This window comes from Diprion similis, chromosome 10, assembly GCF_021155765.1.
Source record: "Diprion similis isolate iyDipSimi1 chromosome 10, iyDipSimi1.1, whole genome shotgun sequence".
Lineage (NCBI taxonomy): Eukaryota > Metazoa > Arthropoda > Insecta > Hymenoptera > Diprionidae > Diprion > Diprion similis.
Window position 1 is genome coordinate 21,160,890 of NC_060114.1, and position 22,431 is coordinate 21,183,320.

The 22,431-nt window shown below is 38.7% G+C and overlaps 2 protein-coding genes across 2 annotated transcripts; one reads left to right on the top strand and one right to left on the bottom strand.

Annotated features, from left to right (window-relative positions):
- Positions 1-391: 391 nt before the first annotated feature.
- On the bottom strand, positions 392-4,229 carry LOC124412001 (inactive selenide, water dikinase-like protein). The gene is made up of 6 exons (XM_046891636.1): positions 3,873-4,229; positions 3,327-3,431; positions 2,835-3,096; positions 2,446-2,636; positions 1,947-2,191; positions 392-1,695 (listed from the first exon to the last, which is right to left on the bottom strand). The coding sequence occupies exons 1-6, from the start codon at positions 4,156-4,158 to the stop codon at positions 1,543-1,545; spliced, it is 1,242 nt and encodes a 413-aa protein (XP_046747592.1). The 5' UTR covers positions 4,159-4,229; the 3' UTR covers positions 392-1,542.
- Positions 4,230-7,245: 3,016 nt separating this feature from the next.
- Positions 7,246-19,315, top strand: LOC124411998 (ceramide kinase). The gene is made up of 8 exons (XM_046891630.1): positions 7,246-7,750; positions 15,797-16,027; positions 16,146-16,339; positions 16,428-16,803; positions 17,319-17,471; positions 17,569-17,765; positions 17,855-18,030; positions 18,109-19,315. The coding sequence occupies exons 1-8, from the start codon at positions 7,624-7,626 to the stop codon at positions 18,188-18,190; spliced, it is 1,536 nt and encodes a 511-aa protein (XP_046747586.1). The 5' UTR covers positions 7,246-7,623; the 3' UTR covers positions 18,191-19,315.
- Positions 19,316-22,431: the final 3,116 nt, after the last annotated feature.

Genomic DNA, 22,431 nt, shown 5'->3' on the forward strand with positions numbered 1-22,431 from the left:
ACGTCCAAGTCCACTAGAGGTGGTTTTCTGCTGCTGTACGACCACTTCGGGCAAAACCCAAGTACGGTTTGAACGTTAAAATTGGAGCCTCCGTGATACCTAGTCGACGGTCTCAATACCGCCATTTTGACGATCGTGTACCTATTTTACCCTGTGACCCACGTATGAATTTAATACATGCAAACACACCCACATCACAGTTAGGTTAGAAGGGTGTCGTACGATCAAATAGCGAAGGGCAAGAACAAAGAGACGACTGTGTTATTGACAAAGTAGCGCTTTATTAAAATTTAATATGACAAATTTCACCCCCGTCATTCTCAAAGTTAACTGACGTTTGTTTACAAATTCGCTCGCGTAATCATTACGGTCTGATTTGAGAAACCTTTTATAGGATACGAATAATTCAGTCTGCAGAAAAGCACGGTATTACATTATTTAATATGAATAACGAAGGAAAAATACTTTACGAAAACTAGAGCGATTGAGTCAATCGCGATATGCAACTTATAACTCACCCGGATTCGGTAATTGCGGTAATCCGGGTGTAATAAACATTCGAATTACGATTTTTGAGATCTGTTTCAACGAGAAAACACTTCGGTGAGCCAAGCTTGCCTGGCTAGTCATCAGTTTTGGCTTTGATTCCTCTCTCTTTCATTTATCATTATTATCTATAGGAAATTAGTTAACTCGACCTCATTGTTTGGTCGTCAACTTTACAGATAAATTTCGGTTTCATTACAATAGAGTTAATCTTTCCGTTGTTTCTCTAAGCATATGCATAATAGCTACGCCCCTAATGGTTAACAACTAGGAAATATTGAGAAAAGAAAGCAAAGACCCAGGAACTTGGAAAAAAATTGCCAAAATCAGTAATAAGTAAACATAATTACACGTAACCGTTGAATTGAATATTTATTTTTTCCCTCACTTCCTTTTTCCGTTTGTTGCATGTAATTGAAAATTATTATAATCTTAATGTTAGATGAAAGCTCTCATTTCCGGATGCACTCAACGTTGAAATTTGATCACAAATGAAAAAAAAACCACAGTTTCGTCTTGTATAAAAGCAAACCGTCGTTTTATTTTTTTATAGTAATTATGTTTTTTTTATATATGTATAATATATATATATATATATAATAGCTGATGATATCTCTTCATTAACTTGTTTTACTGGTGTTGTTTTCCTTTGCTCCTTCGTTTTCATCTTATACATGTGTTGTTGTACGAGCATTTGTTGTATAAGATAAAAAAAACACACACACACATATATATATATTTATGCATGTATATATATGTGTATATAATATACATACATAAATATATATATATATATATATTTATGTATATTCGATATTATCAAGCTCCCCAAGAACTTGGGTGACACAAAGTGGTGCTCGTCTATTCGATAATCCGATCAATATTCGTGGCGATCTTACAATAATTGTTAGCCAACAGCCATCAACACTGCAAGATCTGACCACCTTGGATCCGTGATACCAACTCGTATAATATAATCTCCATATGATCACCCCTCTACCAGAGTTCACCGTCTTTTTCCTTCGCGGGTACTTCGATGACTCGCGGTTTGTCGATTATCCTTGCTGTACGATTACCTTTCTCAACGATCCCGATGATCCATGCTTGATAACCCTCTTGTTTTTCAATGTCCTTACAATATGCAGCAGCCTAAAAACAAACGCCGAAAATAAAGCTTGGATACACCTCATTGGAATCAAGCGTAGACTAAGAGAAAATTTCGATTGTTTAAGAATTGACGACACCGAGTCAACACATTGTTGACTCAGCTTGGGAATCCTCAAAATTTATATTCCTGCTCGTTCTTTAGAACATTTTACTGATCTAAAATGCCCTACTGTATTCAGCAGGTTGAAGTTTTTTCATTCTTACGATTATTCTTCATTATCTTTATATCAAACCTGTTCTCGTGGAAGACAGATGAGCAATCCGCCACTGGTCTCTGCGGAGTGGCCTTGAAGCAACTGGAACATGTTACCACATGCTTTAGCAACTGCTGCCATTTTAGCGATAACCGGAAGATTGTGTATAACGAACGAAACTTCATTCTTCTGATGCTTGGCCAGATTTTGAGCATGACCCAAGAGGCCAAAGCCTGTGACGTCTGTTGCCCCATGTGCATTGTATTTATGCATGAGTCGGGCAGCTGTAAGAAACACATGAACGTTGGAAACCTCTACAAAACGAAACTGAATTTTAATAAAACATGTACAAGGAATTTGTGACGACTACTGCCGGTGAACAAGATCAGAGCGCCATGGAATCCTTAACTCATTATTCTATGCCTGGTAGTGTTGTCAGACCATGCAGGATTGCAAAATGGTCCGATGTATATGGTCAGGCAAATAAAAAAGAACTCTTAAAAATCTATTCGTGTCCTGATATCACACTAAAATGTACCTATTCTGTTCAGTCTAGCCATGCTGTCCATTGCGCGCTGATATGCCTTTCTCACGTCGTCTTCGCTGACTACTAGTTTGATCCTATTCCAACGATCGGGCTGATCCAGCCACTGGTGAGCGTTGACCGCAACCTGGGTTCCGAGCGGCTTTGTTAGCACCAAGACATCCCCAACAACCGCGTTGTCCGGCCTAAATGTTGCCAAGAAAAGGATTGAGAAAAAGAAAATTGTTCAATGGACCAAGAGTCAATTTAAGATTGATGAAATATCATCAAAATAACTTTTCATCTTTAGGAAACATTTATAGATAATTAGGAAAAGTAATCGGCCATGGTCCTGGAAAAGCCATTGGACGCTCGATTTAAACGACTTGACTTATTTTGCATACACGATGTATTCGTTGGGTTGGCAAACTGTAGAGGCAACACCTCCAATAGTACACCATGGATTAACGACAGTTTGACCACCAGTAACAGTCGTCCCTGCTTCAAGAGCAGAGTCCTTGAAGCCTCTCATTATGAGTGGAACAACGACGTCTCTTTCTTTCTCAGTCATCTTGGTGCTGACTCCCAAAAGCATCAGCATATTGTCGCACTCCGTGACACCCATAGCGTACAGATCACTGATCACGTTGGCGCACGCAATTTTGCCTGAGAAAAAAACATAACATTTCTCTGCTCGTTGACGATACATACTCAAAGCGATGAAAAATGAAACTAATATATATACACATATTATTGTAATAACGATGTGTGCCTATTTATGTCTTCTCAATTGCAGGAACACAAGAGACAGGCTATAAGAAAAAAAACAAAGAAATAATTTCATCTGCTATATGTAAAATCAAATTCATTTTCAATCGTTTTTGAAATCCTCTTACCCATCATGTAAGGATCATCTACTAAAGGATAAAAAAAGTCTGTTGTCTGTACAAGGCTCAAACCACCATGTCTCAACGGCGTAACGGAGGAATCCATGCCAATACCTGCAAAAAAAAATGAATAAGAAGTGAAAAAAGTTATAAGATTCATCGTGTAACGTGTTGAGACTGCAAACGACGAATGTACGAATATTCATGCGGCTTCTTGAGATGTATGGGAAACAATGGCATCGTGAAAAGATGCTCGGACAACATAATGGCGGCGGACCGCGCTACGAGAAAAAAAATAGGCGGGAATTGACAACGTGGCGGATGGACGCCCGGCGCCGGCCGGCCGGCTGGTCGCCATTTCCAAAAATTGTATCCATTGGCGGGGTAAGCGTGAATTTTCTGTACATGAGAGTGTAAGTAATCATGCAAACGTATAGCGGTTCGAATAATTAAAAAATGCTGCTTGGTTAATCAGTGGATACAACAGTGATCCGGGGTGACAAAGAGTGACCATGCATAATGAGAAGAATGGATAATGATACGAAATCCACTTACCAATGCGCGGAATAGCCATATGCATAAAATGGGCATGCTCATGATCTTGGACGTTATTATCGTCCGCCTGTAGTCCCTCAAGAAGTTTACCGAGAACCTCTTGAGGGACTTTACACCCTCATCCTTTCAAATCAGCAAAACGTGTCAGGCGGAAAGTACCGTCAAGATCATGTGCGACGGGGTCGAATGGCCTACGCAGCGCCAAGGCATTGGGATTTCCTCCAAGTTCAAGTTGGGCCACGGACAGTGCGTCCTGAGTAACCGGCGTGCCCTGTAGTTCGGCCATCTTGGTAAACGACAGATTATCACCCAAGAATACGGTGGTTAAAAAATCGAATATATAGACGCTTAGTTAAGCCTCGTAAATTTTTCTATAATATTATTATTTTATTATTATTTTCGCCAAGAACACGAATAGTTCACCGGCGACACAATCTCGATCGCTAAAGTCAAAGAGAAACGTGAATCTATGACTATAAAATAAATTCTCGGTCTAGTATACCGGGCGACACAAACTCCGCAGCAAGACAGCCACTGCCACTTATTTGCCCCCTATCTAACGCGTCGCTCCTGAATACTACGTACTGCCGAACTCCGAGCAAACGGGGAATATACTTGCACCAGCGTCGACTAGCCGGGATCAACGAATGAAACAAAATGGACACTCGCGGCGCTGCTATGGTCGAGAATTACAGAGTTATGCGCAAACCCGACGCGCAGCCCCTTCCAGCAACTGCGTGAATTTCAGCGAAGATACCATTGGCTCTTTCAAACTACGACCGAGTTCCACCTTGAACTCAGGGCCGTCGCGCTAGAGCGCCGATTGACCGTGAGAGAAAATTAATTGATGCAATTTTATAATTTATTTTGTGATTTGCAGTATCTTAATTTTCCAAACTTGGAAACTTTTCGCCTAAGTAGAGTCATTGGGTATTAGATCATACGATAATTTGCGAAGTATCAACAAAGAGAGTGCAGCAAGATCGGTGATAACCAATTCGAATCAGGAAAGAAAAGGGCGATGTGACCACCCTCAATTCGGTACGCCTCTGCGAAATACCTTGTACGTACGAATTCTCGAAAGCAATGTGACGATTAGCGACCCTTTTGCTAATTCCAACTTTGCTGATTATGTGAATTTCAGCGGACAAATATAAACTGATATATCCAATCATCGAACATAATGGAGACCTTTGTCACGTTGACGCCTACAATACGTAGTGCATGTACTTTGGCATCACTATACCCATGGTATGAATTCACTATAGTGCCGCAGTTTTCAGGGCCGTACATACAACGTACAGCTCCGAAGCAGTTCGGCTGAATAAATTTATACACGCGAATACTGCGTATCCTTGTTAAACCGCCGTTATCTAGATGATTTGAATGTATATCGCAAGTTTCTAGAGCTTTTCTCAACTTCTTCGTGTGCGTTCGCCCTCTTGAACCCGCTAAAATGCTAAGCGGTTCGGTATATTTACTCCTCCTGAAAATAAAGGCGACTCCTTATCAAAAGAACGGTGTGTTCGCATAGCCCGTTACCGATGCCCTCGTTGTCCCGGTTTCCTATCGCATCCCGCATATGCACGAAGAAGTAGTATACGTATATCAATCTTTGGCTGTATCCACCTAACCTAACGTAACCTTAACCTAACAGGGATTCTCAAACTCTACATCGTGACCACATAGCTATATTAATTTTCAAGCCAGATACCAGATTCTATAGGTGTGTATACGCTGTTTACATACTCGTCGAGAACAAAAGTCTGCAGCAAGCTTGCAGATTGCATACATTTATGTGATCCCTCGTACGAAAGCCCATTTCATCGGTGGATTTCATCGGGTAATATACAAATTATAATAGTTATAGGCACAGCGGTATTGTGCTAAATTGATATCCAGATTATTCAATAGAATAGTATCCAATAGAGCGAATATAATGTATACTATGTAATCAAGATCTATTATATTTCCATATCCTTTGTAACTGATTCTGCTTTCCTTACTATAACTGCTGTAAGGATACAGATGTATAGTTAAGCACTCCATGCTGTACGTATTTCATGACATGCTGTGTGTGAACAATGATTGACTCGGAATGTTGTCCGAAGGAAGGAATGTTTCCCGCGCAAAACTTGCTCTGGCTCTATAACCTCCTCAATCAGAGTTCCTGATCACTAGAAGAGGGTTGAGCCGAATACATGTAGACTGCAGCTCGTTACAGTGGACGCTGACGAGCAAATACCTATAATCTACATACGAAAATAAATCACACATGGCATACATGTACGCAAAAATGATAATGTGGAATCTATCCACTTAGAGACCTATCGACGATTGCCATCGGCAATAAAACTAATTTCCCCGGTAATTAGGTTAAGTTCAAATTGCATCGTGGATCCACGTCACACCTGTAAGACTATTAACGAATAACCAGGTTAATCTTGACAGAAATTATTCCATACTAGGACAAATTACCAAAGCTATATGAATGAACGCCAGATATTCCAGAGCAAAGTAACATTGGAGCTACGTATGCAATATGAATACTATACCTATATACATATTCGCATCCAACATCTGTATGCATATATAAACGTATCCGTATTCGCACGTATATGTTTATATATATTCTGCTCAGTTGCCGCAGGACTAAGTGTGTGTGTGTGTGCGCGCGTGCGTGTGTGTGTGCGTGTGTGAGTGTGAGTGTGAGTGTGAGTGAGTACTTGGTTGCCTGTGGCAAAACAGAGCAGAATGCGAGACCAGAGCTTCCAGAATGTTCTGTACCTCGACCTTATCCCGACACAACACGTCGTGTGCTATAGTAGTATAGTATAACCCACATACGTACAGCAATCTGTATGTTTTTGCGTAGCTAATGTGCTCGCTGCGTTTCTAGACAAGCAGAAGAGGTCGCAAATAGTTCAGTATTATTTTCTACGGAACTTTGTCTGACAAATTAGCGATAGTTGTCTGAAATAGCGGAGTATCCGTCACGAATTATTCATCCGTGCGATTCAAGGCAAAAGTTTTGTAATTTTTGAAGCAAAATACTGCAGAAAGTAAAAGCCATGTATCCGACTTATAATTCTTACAGGTGTTACATAGGATACTCCCTATCGTGACATTCGTGCTCCACGGAACAACGCTACGAATGTCTGTTGTACTTGATAGGTGGAATGTCGGTAAATTATCGGAATTAACCGACTTTATCCAAAGAGTATTACGTCACGGTAAGATATCTACGTAATATGTAGATCCGTCGGTAAAATTGATTTCTATGTAACCACTTGAGTCGACGAGCAGGTAGCGAATCTTCAATTGTTTTAAAATAACCAGCCACTCCTCCACCAACTCTGGGACACTGGTAGTCAGTCAGTAAAGTCAGTTTCAGTACTTCAGTAGTCGGCAGGCGCAGCCAGCGAGAAGTTGACCTCAGATGAGTGAATGATCCTTACGTCTGTCCGTCCGTACGCAGCGCGTTTCTGAACATACATTTCGTCGGTGTCAGATCGATCCGTTGAAGCTATGCGGTGCCGTTAGAGTTTGTCCGACGGCGAGAATTTTGGGCAGAGAAGAAAGAATATGTTCGGCCGTCGTATGAATAGCGGTATTTTGTAATGACAAAAGGTGCTGACTCCGATAACAAGTAATAAACGAGAACGGAAGCGTCAACGATATACACCTGCAACGGTAAAGCACAGCTGGGAAAATAATAGTAAATTTCACTCATACTCGGAACGTCACAGTGATGCAGGAATTTAACGATCATGCCTCGGATGCAGTGCTCCTCAACACGTTTGTGATTCGTAAAAAAAGATGCAGGGTATATTTTCATCGGGGAACCCTCATCTGGGAAACCGAACGACCTCCTTACAGTAAGTAATTACGGTTCTTTACACGTTATTCAACATCCACGCTGCATATACTGCATCTATGTACACATTACAGATCGCGTTGTATACCTACTGTGTTTTCATTACGGAGGAATCGAAAAGAATTTCACACGTCAATCGCTCCTTGATACGATTACGTAGTCATAACGTTGATCTATATAATAATATATAATCGCGTCAATAATTTCACTCTATATCAATGTTAGCGATTTTGTTGTCATATTTATCGGGATAAAGATGCTTTGATTCTTGCAGACAAATTGCAGATCAAGTCACGTAATGTGTATCAAATATGAACTGCTATCGATTATCGATGATCTTTTCTGTAGAGCTTAGCAACGGAAGTTATTTAAACTACCTAAGCTTTTTTGCGATTTTTACTAGCCACTGGATACAGCGTGAATTCGGCCAGCATTTCCCGTCAGATTTGATGCTTATTAACTGAAATGATTGAAAAGATTCTGTGAGATATGCGCAGTGTAATCCGATTTCATTAAATCCTAGAGGATGATACAAAAAATGAAAAAAGTATGTTTGAAATGACTCAACATTCATCAGTCAGTTACTTTCCTTGTTCGATGGTAGTTTATCAAGGGCATTTTGGGCATCTGTATATGTACATAACTTCTGATCCCAAGGCAAGGCTCAGTACAATTATAGACTGCTGTACGTGATCTAAGTAAAAAAGTAAACGAATAATAAAACGCAGGTAAGCGATCTGCAGCTGACAAATATATATTATACCAATTCACGGTCAAATCTTTTTGTCAGTTGAACTTGCACGACGACGTTAATTGCGAGACACATAGTATATAACACTAGTCATTAGGTCAATTTCTAACGGCGCGAGAATATACACGGTGGTTGAAATGTGCTAAAACATACGGTCCATATGGTCGATGAAATTTCTTATCTCTACCGTTGAGACTATAGAATATACGGAAATTATGATTAGCCGATAAAAATGTGAAAATCAACAGAAATTAGTCTGTTGCAATATGCATTTATTTATATGAGTTATTACGTCAATAAAGGTCCGGCAATACTGCAATCGAAAGTGAAAGTTATTCATTTTTCAACATCTCATATAAACGCGGATCCGTACACTATACTGGATAGGATAAAACGAATCGCAGAGTTTGAGAAAATTCGTGTGGCAACATGACCGTCCAAGATTGCTCACGTAAAACTAGAAACACCTGGTAAATGAAATCCATTTTTTATGTGTGTCGATTGTCATTAGTATTGTGACAATTATTCCAATGATAGTTGAAGTGTAGATTATAGTATGGATATCTATATGTGTACAGTGAATACGTAGATATTAAATGAACTTGTGATTCATGATATTATTACATGAATCTTCTATTCCGTTTGTCATATATTCACGCATGATACTAACAGTAAATGCAATTCAATCTGTTTCTGAATCAAAGAGGGGAATGACATTAATTAACGATGCACGTCTCGGACGCTTTAGCTCGTCTGAATTAAAAGAATTAGCGGCATTTGATGTAACATGCATTATCGTTACTGTTATATACAATTATAACACAAGAGAAGTGGACTAGAACTATACACATTATCCTTATCGTAACCGTTATAATTGTAATTATAAATGAGCCTTACGGTTCATATTGTTGTGTAACCGAACGCCTGATATTAGATATAAGTATAGGTACATATGATCATTGTGTTTTGCAGATTGCCGATTAGTTTATAAATTTACTAATGATTTACCGATGATTTGCAAAACGATAAGAGAACAATAAAGTTATGTATTTTTTCTGACTATTGTTCCTTTCGTTACTACATTTTCATTTTCTTATTACTTGCATTAATTTATTCTATACGATGACAGGCAAACATACGTTACACTTAAAAATAGGCCTCATTAATCTACGAAACGTGTATTTATAAATTTACGTACAATTATAACTCTACCTATAATAGGTATACGTTTCACTTGAACGTTGTGCATAATGAAAGGGGAGAAGATGGGTATTCGATTATGCATACAAAAAATCGCGGTTATCATACAGATTTGGATTATTCCTACCTGTATGTAGGCTGTGTGTACCCTAAGGCCATATGTGCGGCTTGTAACTAACTGTATGTTATATATATTAACATTAATACACAATGCACGTATCATTCTGTAAAACTATTTATAACTTCTATCATATTATTCGTTAATTCTGGTAAAATCTATTGTCATGATCATGAAATTCATTGGGGGGAAAAGATTTCATCTATATTGCTGTATAGGCTAACATTTTCATATTATATCTGTAATAAGTTATTTTTGTGTTTTTTTTTTTTTACTATTGCCATTGAATCGAAGATCATTATAAAGAAAAAACATTACCGGTTATTACAAGTATTAAAATCTTGTCACGTTTGGTTGCCTTGGTCTTTTATTCTGTAGGCCATGGGAATTGGACGTGCACGCTTTTTTCACTTCGGCGGAGATAGGTACAAAGGAAAAAAAACGCCAGTAAATCACCAGATATTAAAATAGTCGTTGAGTTATGCTGATTCGTGGCCTTTCATCTTATTATATTTCACGAATATTATCCGCAGGTATCTTATACCTGTTTTTAATATCGCATTGCAGTTACTAGAGGCGTTCTAAGAAACGAAATCACGATTCGAATTATTGTGTAATGAATTTTTAATACTTCGCGTTAGCTAATCAAGTTAGAATCCATTATAACGTCAGCGTTACGCAAATGTCAGATTAGAGGAAAATTAAAAACTGTGAAACTGATGAAGCATAACTGAAAGCTATCATTTATGTACAAGCTGTATTAAAATGACTTTATTTTTACTATTCACAATTCTATTTTTTCCTTACGAAAAAATTAAAACGTGAAAATATTTCGTCGCGTGACGTTATTTAAGAGCAATCGATCATTTCACGGAGAGATAAACGTGCAGATAATCTTCATCTCATGCTTGCAAATATCGTAAGCGTCATTGAGCCTGAGACTTTCCCAAGGTATTCCGGAACAAGAAGCGAACGTGTCTTGCGCACGATGTCAAGGTCGCGCACGCTTCGAATTACAACGACTTGAAGTTAGGCTGAATCAACAAATTTTTTCCGTAAACACAGCTCTCGCAGAGGCAACGTTATTCTCCCAGCAACTGACTTTTTCCTACCCTACGATTCTTAGGAATATCAAAAAAAATTTGATAATTTGAATTACCGTACATTCAGTTAGTTACGCTGATAATAATGAAATCAAGGTGAAATGAAAGGTTACTGCTGTAATGTTACAAAACCCGTTCTTTTTACCCGACACTCCATTAACGTAATTATCCCTGTATCGTGAAAACTTCAATTGCAAAGGACAAGTTTAGAGATTAAGAAAACCCGAAACAATATTTCTCATAATTCTATCTACGTATTTGAAAACGAATCACTGCGTTATACGTCACGTATGTGCGTATAACGACAAAAAACCACTGCCGTCTGATGTCTGCGCTACACGCGAGAAACTCTGTATTATTTATACCACGCCACACGTACACTTACGGGCATTATTGATACTCTTTACTTCGTGACGTTAGTCAAGTGCTATATGTCGTGCGTTTTTATCCAGCTTGATTAATTGTTATGATAGTGTGCGATTTTTATCTTCAACACTGCGGAAACAGCAGGCGGCCGTTGTCGGTCGGCACACATGCACTTATCAGGCGTAATATTTCAGTTCCCATCTTCCTAACGTTGGGGTCTTTAGCGCACTTGCATGTGTTTAAAAACAAAAAACGTTATCGAGTTCCTGATCAGGCGGGTATAGTTGACTATTATTCCTAGTGTTGAAAGTTCAAACTTTAGGTTAGATTAGGTTGGGCTAGGTTAGGTTACATATGAGACGAGTTAAAACAAATTATCAATTATGGAAAGAGAGAAAATGTAAAGTTAGGCGAGAGTTGAAGAATTTTTTTCAAAATCTTATCCACGAATCAGTATCATAGACTATAAAGTTACGAGGTGGTATTTCTGTCGGCACACTTTGTCACTAATGACAAATTTTTTCCTCTCTCGGAAAATTCGTAAATGCGTTAGTCATTTTTCAAATCCTTCACATATAAATTTGTCGTATCTAAATTATAATGCACGGTATTCAATAATTCGGACGTTATTCGCTCGGGACGACGCACCTGATCGACCGAATAGACTATAAATATGAATGTAGGTTCGTTCCCGTGATCCCTATTGAAAATTTCTTTACTAGTCCATAGAATCAACCCAAATCCGTTTCACTTCTATCGATCTGCGGGGGTCCTTTTGGATCCTATCGGAAATTGGAACGAATCAGATGGATTCTATGGGCCATTTTCACCAGGGGTGACGGTAGGTAACGGATTAATTGTAACATGACTTTGTAAAATTGAGCTCCACGAAACACGGTTGAAAAATTGACGTAGTCATGCACTGTCACCCATACATTTAAATTCTTCATTGGTAATCACCATCCAAATGTTGAGCAATGTAATATTAAAAATGTATAATCATTGTTGGTCACAATTAATTTCTGTCGCTTGTTTGTCAAGGAAGAATTGCTCAAGGAGGTGACGCGTAACGTTGACTCAAAAAAGCAACTGAACTTTGTTGTTTTTTTGATGGTGAAGGACATCACGAAAATGAATGATTTAAAATTTTTAAATAATGCGCAACTTATTAGTTCAGATTAATTGATGTTGAAATGTTGAAAGTGTTTGAAATGCTTATGTAGTAGAATCGCAAAAAAATTGAGGCAACAGCTTTTTTCCACCTGTCTGTGCGCAAGGACAATAGTCGTCGACATTTGTGCAATATATCTATGCAGCGTTGCCAAACCGTGGACCGTCTATGTCGCCATTACTTGTCAATCTCAAAGAAGAAATTAAAATTTTTTTTCAACGTTAACAAGAGTTACTAAATATATCGTTGTTTTTTTCTCTATAACTGGACGGTTGATCCATAAATAACTTCAGGATAGATGTATGATATATTTTTTTATAACGTTGTAAAATTTCGAGCCTCCAAGTTGGAATTTTCGATTACCATCAAATTTGCGTAAACCTAGATCCTTAAGAGCAGGACAAATTACTCATCGGATTTTGGCTCTGAAGATAATAAATGTCATTTAAAACCATTGAGTCGAAATTTAAAATCGTCTTTTTAGAATCGAGGACGTCTTTCAGAAGTGACCCTGACTGAAAAGTCCGGTAGGATTTAATAGATCGCGATAAGGTATTAAAGAATATCATAGAATAGGGTTCAGAATCATGATACGAAATGATAACTCCATCAATCTTTTGAATCCCCCTCTATGAAATTCGATCAGAATCTGTCATGTCATATCAAACTTTTCCAGCACGGATGCGTATAACTTCGATGAACGCGAGAGGATTAGACGTTGAGTTAACATTATGTTAGTATAGACATAGTAAGAGCTGCCAGCGCGTCTGGTAAGGGCGAACACTCTCTTATTGATCGAGGCAGAGACCGCAAATCATAAAGATATTATACATATAGAGTCGGCAAGGTATAGGGGTGAGCATAAGTGGAAAAGTGTGACGAACAGTAAGAGAAAGAAAATCGAGCAAGAGTTCTATCCTTGTTTGCATACGCATTTACGCATGCGTCAGAAGCATAAGTCTGCTCTACCACTGATCTAGAGATCAGTGTGCTCATGGTGTGCTCTACCCACTGATGCGCAGTAACCCATTGCGCATGCCTGGTAGCATAGTGTAAGGAGTAAGGTATGCTCGATAGAGGACCAATTTTCGTACAAGGTCGCGCATTTCGTCAATTGACGTCACAGCAAGTTACGATGAACTTGCAGCGCAGGCGCATACACGTGTACGAAATACAATATAACCTCAACCACGCGTTGATAAACGCATAAACAAAGGTGGTGAGTCATGCATCGCGTTGAGTCGCATCTTTCACGAATTCGTTAAAATGTTTAATTGTTCGATTAAGGGCTGTAAGAATCGTGGCGGGACCTGCAGGACTAAAATAGTATTGGCATTTGCACTATGCGCGGACTGAAGAATTTAGTCAACGTTTCATGTGTACCATTCTGATATACCTCTGATATTAATCTCTGAACAGTTTCGAATTAACCGCTTGTTGTGACGTCAACTGGCAGAACTTTTCCATTGGTTCGTCTGATGAGCTGCACATGTAATGCCTACACTATGCTTGGTAGAAAAGGATAGATAAGTCACGCGATTTTCTCTCTCTTTTTATCGACTGAACGCGAGGGGGGTTCATACGACAAATGCATTATGAGTAACACCAGCTCATTGTCATAGAGGATGGGATAAAGTCGACACTTTGATAAGACAGTAATGTATTTCCATATACGATGTTCAGCGCCATTGAGCAGTTCTGATGACAAACTCATAAATACGTCCCACCTCTTGTGATTTTGTCCAAAGACTTTCGAAGACTTCCAAACATTACCAAGGTTTTCCGATGACTTCCAAAGACTTCGCGTACCAACGTACAGAAGACTTCTCCAGTGAATGGTCCCTTGGACATGACTTTAATTCCATATTTACTGTACTTACATTTTTTAATACTCCGGTATACGAAAAAATGTACAATTTTCGAAATGCCTGGTGTTTTTTTTTTTTTTACATGTCTGAAATCCCCAGTAAATCTTCATTTGAATAATATGATTTTCACCAATATACCCAGTTCACAGATCCATTTCGTTTCGTTCAAGTTTTGATCTACTGTTTACCAGAGAAGAGTAGTCATGCTTGAGTCCACTCTAGATCCATCTTCTTTGCACCAGTTTTTCATATCGCCGCCCGCTTAGAGGCGATATGAATTAATGTTTCAGGCGATGTTTCGTCGGATTTTAGATGCGGATTTTACTTTGTAAAAAATAATGCATTAACAGAGATGACTTCATCGTTGATATTAACTCGTTAGAATGGATACGAGTTATGATCATCCATTTTGGGGAAATTAGCTATGATTCCACTAAGGTCCCTCAAATGGAAAAAAGGACAATACAAATGATGATCGCAGCATGATTCCACGTGTTAGTAAGAAAATATAAGCACATCGATTCTGAGATGAAAACCTATTGCCTCCAAAATCGTCTGAAAAGAAAGGCTAAGGACCAGGTTGAATTTTTTTGGAAAAATTTTGGCTAATTTTGAGAAATGCTCAAATCAGTCTATCCATAGGCCACATCAGCGTAGGTTTTGCTCGAGAGATCGAAAGCGAATAGACCTAAATCGCTGCGATGACGACTGTAAAAAAATATAGTCGTAAAACGAAGAAGCCGGTTCGGACTTTGGAAGCGGCTTCGAAAATGCCGCATTTGTCAAACTTCAAGCACTGGTAGTATTTGCGGTTTCTGCGCACATTTCAATATTCTTTGACGCAAATACTTTTGGAATTTTTTATGCATACAGTCATGTACATGAAAATGTGTGTATTTACACAGTATCGATATATTTTTATGGCTCATAGATGTTTAGCTACATACTTAATAAAAACCTGTAGTAGATGTCACTTTATGCCTACTGTGATAAAAAAAATTCCCACACAAGTATACGAAAAGCGCATTATGCGCATTGAGCTATCGTGTAAGAATCATGATTAGGATTTATGTAATTTTGAAGCAGTTTCTCATAAAAGTGTTCGTCGTATTTTATCGCACCTCTACGAAGTTTGTTTTTGATTAAATAAATCCCATGCATCACGCTCCCTACGGGTATAGAAGTAAAAAAAAAAATTACAAATCATCTGTATAAGATTGATTTCTTATTATTTCTGGCAATAAGAGTAATCTTTAAAAAGTTACCCCCAAGAAAATTCCGATAGAAAGCAGTTGATAACCGTCGATACGAAAAGCCGCAGTATAAAGATATTCCAAAAAGGCAGAATTGAAGTGTCTACAATTGTTTGCTACTGCACACAACCGTATATATTTGTGATATTAATAAACGCGAACAAAATAGAATATGTATTTACTTTAGTCACAGCACTAATGGAATTGTCTTTTGCAGCAAGGTGGACTTTGCCTTTGACCGACGTTTTAGCAGCTCATTATGGGAATGATGGGGACGTAGATAACACTGGTGTTGTTGACGAAAAGTCCCAAGCGCCAACAAGTTTTGTGCTTCATTACGCGGCTCGTGGTTCCAAACACAAATGGAGTCATCACAGCGTTAGAATGAGTCACACCGATTCTAGACAAGTAGCTTCCTGGGTGAAGACTATTCGTAACTATTTATCAGGTCAGTTTACAGTCGAGCCATATAGAACCGTACCGTTTTGAGCAAATAACTTTACCCACTCTAAGACTTTGATATGACCGTCATTTCAAAAGTAAGACCCGACATCACTGTACTCCAGGTTTGACTCATCGTCCCAGAAAAATAATGGTCTTCGTTAATCCAATTGGGGGTAAGAAAAAAGGCTTGAAAATATGGGAAAGAGATGTCCAACCTCTGCTTGCCATAGCAGGCGTTGAAGCAAGGCTGTTGGTCACCGAAAGAGCGGGACACATCCGAGACACATTACTTACCTGCAACTTGGATGACGTTGAGGTGAAAGAGAGAAATGAAAAACTAAATTCCGTTCGCTGGTACAAAAGCAGAATGTCAACTCACCTAATACTAACATACAATTTCACAGGCTGTTGCTTGCATCGGTGGAGACGGCACCTTTTCCGAAGTATTCAACGGATTGGTATTACGGACTGTCAAGGACAAGGAGCTCGACCCAAATGATCCAGAAGCTGTCTTACCACCCCCAAAATTACCAGTCGGCGTTATTCCAAGTGGAAGTACCGATACTGTAGCCTACAGTCTCCACGGGACGATCGACGTTCAAACTGCCGTTATACATATCATTTTTGGAGACACGACAGGGCTCGATTTATCATCTGTTCACAATAACCGTTCCTTGCTAAGGCTATACGCTAGCGTCCTTAGCTATGGCTACCTTGGCGACGTAATGCGAGATAGTGAAAAGTTTCGCTGGATGGGACCACAGAGATACGATTATTCCGGTCAGTAGGTGTGCGTGATTAAAGATTTCTCTTCATCAGGAATCGGAGTGATCATATTTTACATAACGGGAGCATGTTTTGCACGTTTTTCCATGCGTGCAGTTTCTATGACGGTCGCGTGAGTCTGCGAATGCGCATGCGTGGAGTACAGAAAAGACCACTTTCAAGTCCTAGGAGTTAAAAGTGATTTTTTCTGTATCACGCGCATGCGCTGTTGCGGATAAATCTGAGATTACGCGACCCTAACCTCAATTTCGCGCTTCGTGAAAAAAAGCGTAACATGCTGTTGTTATATAAAGAATCGTGTGCAACAAGGACGCAACGGTCTTTTCGCCTCGCGTGTTTGCAATATTCGCATTCGGCTCACCTACAACTCATATCGCAAACATACGCTCGGCCCGAAAAGACCAAGTTTGCCTTCTCGTTGGACAATAGTCAATATACTATAGTCTAGTGCTATTTGGTAGTAAAAAGGCTCGTTTCTTCATCAATTACCAGTTTCTCAAATGTTTCAGGGTTCAAGAAAATACTCGCCAACAAAGGATACGAAGGGGAAATACAGATCTTGTCGGACCCGTGTCATCCAGCTGCTAGCACTAAATGCACAGAAAATTGTACCAGATGCATTGAACATACACGTAACAACGACTACGATAAAGAAATATTGAGTAAGTGATGGCAGTACCTTCTGTTGTTTTTTACTGCACTTCTCAGCGTCGATTTGAAACTTCTCACTAATACCAATGTTTTAATTTTGTTTTTCAGAATGGCGGACAGTGAGGGGTAAATTTTTCATGGTCAATGGCGCCAATGTTTCATGTGCATGCGATCGAAGTCCATTAGGCTTTAGTCCGCACTGTCATATCGGAGATGGATGTGTTGACGTGATATTGATCAGGCACACATCGTTTTTCAATAACATCAGAGTCCTTTTAAGATTGAGCAGTAGAAATAAGAATTTGGTAAGAAGAATGCTGTTGCCACTTTGTACCGTTGTCAATTATCTTTTTGCATCTACCTAACTGAACATCAACCCTTTTACGCAATCCAGTACGATCTCCCCTTCGTCGAAGTATACAGAGCCAGGGAATTCACATTCCGACCTCTTCCGTCTGTGATAAATATACCTGCCGACAATACCGAGATGAACAGACCTCAATCGATGCCTGACCTCAGCGTGTGGAATTGTGACGGCGAAGTAATTCAGGATTCGAATTTGAAAATCAGGTAAGGTGCTCATAATAATTCTGTTAATAACATTAAACAGGAGCATTCCCGTGTGACTTCCATCAATCTGTTTTTCAGGGTACACTGCCAGTTACTTAAAGTTTACACGAGACGCATGCAGGATTCCATTGCCGATACATCTTGCTTTTGTTCGCTGTAAAGAGCGAAAATTGTATTTGAATTCTGATTGGATTTGCGTTTCACGGGATGGCGATTTTTTATTTTTTTTTCTTTTATCTCCCTTCGAGTACTCCCGTGAATTTTTATGTCAATAATTATACTTTGTAGTTCCTTATACAAGCTTGCCTCGTATTGTTAAGACATGCCACTTTTGTTGATGCTACTGTTATTTTTTATCTGGTGTTATAGTTTTCAACCATGGTGAATATTTATATTTTTATTGAATATTACATACACACGAATTACGCATAATATCATCGCGATGCGCGCGCTAAATTTTAGGTATTGTTCGGGAGTTGTCGTTGTTTAAAAGAGTAACAAGTGCTAGACGTCACGTATTTGCATTTACTTTGAATCGATCTCATTTTTTGTTTTCATTTTTTTACCCCTCTATGCATAGTTTCAAGCACAATTGATTTTTCTATGCTAAAGGAAAAAAAAAATCACGTTGAGAAGATATTGATTGGCGAATTACTCGGTCGTTATTACAGTTCGCAAAGCGATACGATATGAATTACGATACAGTAGGTGCTTTAATAAGATGCGCAGTCTACCCTCCAGTATATTAAGTAAATAAATAGGTTTTAAATGCTCGACTATGGCGTGAAATTGTATTAGATATTTAAGGTGTAATCGTTTTGTAAAGAGAAAGTTTATTCCGTACGACTATTTGTTTTGTTCTTCTAATGAAGTATTTTTTTGTGATATTGCTGCACGCGATATGGAAGGGGAATTATACCCAATTTGTTTTTAGAACAAAGTACTGCGTGATGATTGAGTATTTCAATGTAGAATATAAGTCATATATGTAGCAGGTGGATTTATAATTTCTAAATTAATAGAAAATATCAAGAATGATAAATTAAAGCTAGAAATTGATATGATAAGATCGGTATGTATAATATTATTCGTGAGTCTGTATCTCATAATATTGAATGATTATATAGTGACTGATTCACGTAGCTCGTTGGGTATTTTAGAAATTATACAGGGTGACCTAGGGATTGATGAGACTACTGAAATTTTCAGGTTGATATAAATAATTTTGCTTTTTGTCTTCCGTTGTTTGTTTTACTCACTTGATGAAGGCGATGTTAGGCATTTTGAAAGTGGTTTCCATATCGGATCCGAAATCTATGATTACGAAATGACGAATGGGATTGTTGTTGCTGCAGAGTATTACACTTTAATTTTATACCGAATACAAGTAGTGGTGCAATATATTTTCTGTAAACTGTATATACTTCGTTTATGACGATTCTGTAATGTCTGTGTATAATAGCGGAGCTTGAAATAGTATTATGAAAATATTTGATAATATAGTACGTACTCTATTAGGTTTATTCTTGAGTATAAATGACGAAGGGAAAGAGATGAACGTTTTTGGAAACGTCTGCAAGATTACATTAGAAGATTATATGTTAAACAATGATCTGATTTTTATGTGCCCACAGGTTCAATATAGAATTGTTAAAAATCGCACGTTTGCGAAAACAACAGTTTTTATTTTTTCTAATCAATGATGAATTCACAATTGTTTTCATACGTAAGCGTGTCAAATTTGATTTACATACCGTTTGTCCATGATGAGAGTGTCGTTCGAATTTTATTGGCCAACGGTTACCGCCTGATTGAGCAGCCGACGTAATACCAATCGTGGCGGTCAGAAAAAATGTCCCTAGAAGGCCACCGTTAGCTGTGGTTTCTTAGGGACATTTTCTGACTGTCGATAACTGTCGGTCAATAAAATTCGCATAAGGTGCGCACTTTCCTCGTGGACACACGGTATACGGCACTTATTATAAACGTATTGTTATACTCATTTCTCAAGTGATTATAATTCAGTAAATTCAGTTGGGCAGACTAACGATAAGCGAACGATATCAATAGGGTACTGGCATAATTTTTTACAGCTACTGTGTCACGATACTTCGCGTTATTGCAAGCATGGGAAATTTTTAAAGTACCAATTCATTCCCGATACTCCAAATACTTGAACAGTAATAAAAGTATTTATACGACAAGAAGAGATGTTTTTTATCGACCATATTTATTTCCTCCGATATGTGATGTTTCGAGGAATCTGGTTATGAATAATATTAAGTTTTCATGCGCGTACCCTATTTTCACGCAATTATTTATTGCACGTGTTTTAGTTCTACAAAGTAAAGAAAAAATCCAACATTTCAACTGTGAATTGTTCCTCAGAAATTCATCTCGGACCGTGAACGGAACACAAGTATTATGTAATTTGTGAATAGAAAAGCATAAAGAGTGTAGAATGTTAAACGTGAAACGGCTTCCCAATTACATGATTCCCAACTTTTCGTAATATTGATTAAAATTGTAAAAACACCAAGTATACATGTGAGTATTTAAACCGGATACAATTTCAGAATTTCAATTAATTTTCATAATGTAAATCAAAGTAATTGTAATAAGAAATTACTCCGTTTATATCCCCATATTAGGGGCCATTCATTAATTACGTAAGGGTCCAGAGAGGGAGGAGGGGTTTAAAAAATCTCTACATGACCTTATCTCGGGGGGAGGGAGGGGGGGGGGGGGGTTGAAGCCATTCTTACGTAATATTTTATTACTCTTCCATATACTAGATAATTATTCAGAATACAAATAAAAATCTTTGATTTGCATCGAATAATGACGTGTTTTAGTGTAACTGAACCTTTTATAACAACATTCAACTATTTAACGCTTCGTAGTGAAATTCCAGGTAAAATCTTACGTAAGAAAGGGGAGGGGGGGGGTCCGAGAAATCTTACGTGTCCTTACATAGTGGCAGGAGGGGGGGGAGGGGGGGCAAAAACGGCCAAAATCGTCTTTACGTAAGTAATGAATGGCCTTACCCCTTTGGATTTTTGGCGAAAATTTCGACGACTTCGAAAAGTGTTGCAAATAATTCTTCAGGGTACTATTCCGACGTAATTTTGCGAGAGGAATCGATTAACCGCAGTCCCAATACGCTGCGATCAACGCATCAAAAGTTACAGCCGAAAAACTGGAAATTTACATCGCCATTTCTCTGCTGTTGGTCGGAGGCTCTTTTTCACGTGTTTTCTGAGTTCCTGGGGGTCGAATTACTCTAGAGATGGCGATACTAATCGATTCTGAGACGAAAGATTTTTGGCTCCGAAAATGACCAAAAAAGTAAGGCTTACCCCTTTGGATTTTTGGCGAAAATTTCGACGACTTCGAAAAGTGCTGCAAATCATTCTTCAGGGTACTATTCCGACGTAATTTTGCGAGAGGAATCGATTAACCGCAGTCCCAATACGCTGCGATCAACGCATCAAAAGTTACAGCCGAAAAACTGGAAATTTTCATCGCCATTTCTCTGCTGTTGGTGGGAGGCTCTTTTTCACGTGTTTTCTGAGTTCCTGGGGGTCGAATTACTCTAGAGATGGCGATACTAATCGATTCTGAGACGAAAAATTTTCGGCTCCGAAAATGACCAAAAAAGTAAGGCTTACCCCTTTGGATTTTTGGCGAAAATTTCGACGACTTCGAAAAGTGCTGCAAATGATTCTTCAGGGTACTATTCCGACGTAATTTTGCGAGAGGAATCGATTAACCGCAGTCCCAATACGCTGCGATCAACGCATCAAAAGTTACAGCCGAAAAACTGGAAATTTACATCGCCATTTCTCTGCTGTTGGTCGGAGGCTCTTTTTCACGTGTTTTCTGAGTTCCTGGGGGTCGAATTACTCTAGAGATGGCGATACTAATCGATTCTGAGACGAAAGATTTTTGGCTCCGAAAATGACCAAAAAAGTAAGGCTTACCCCTTTGGATTTTTGGCGAAAATTTCGACGACTTCGAAAAGTGCTGCAAATAATTCTTCAGGGTACTATTCCGACGTAATTTTGCGAGAGGAATCGATTAACCGCAGTCCCAATACGCTGCGATCAACGCATCAAAAGTTACAGCCGAAAAACTGGAAATTTACATCGCCATTTCTCTGCTGTTGGTCGGAGGCTCTTTTTCACGTGTTTTCTGAGTTCCTGGGGGTCGAATTACTCTAGAGATGGCGATACTAATCGATTCTGAGACGAAAGATTTTTGGCTCCGAAAATGACCAAAAAAGTAAGGCTTACCCCTTTGGATTTTTGGCGAAAATTTCGACGACTTCGAAAAGTGCTGCAAATCATTCTTCAGGGTACTATTCCGACGTAATTTTGCGAGAGGAATCGATTAACCGCA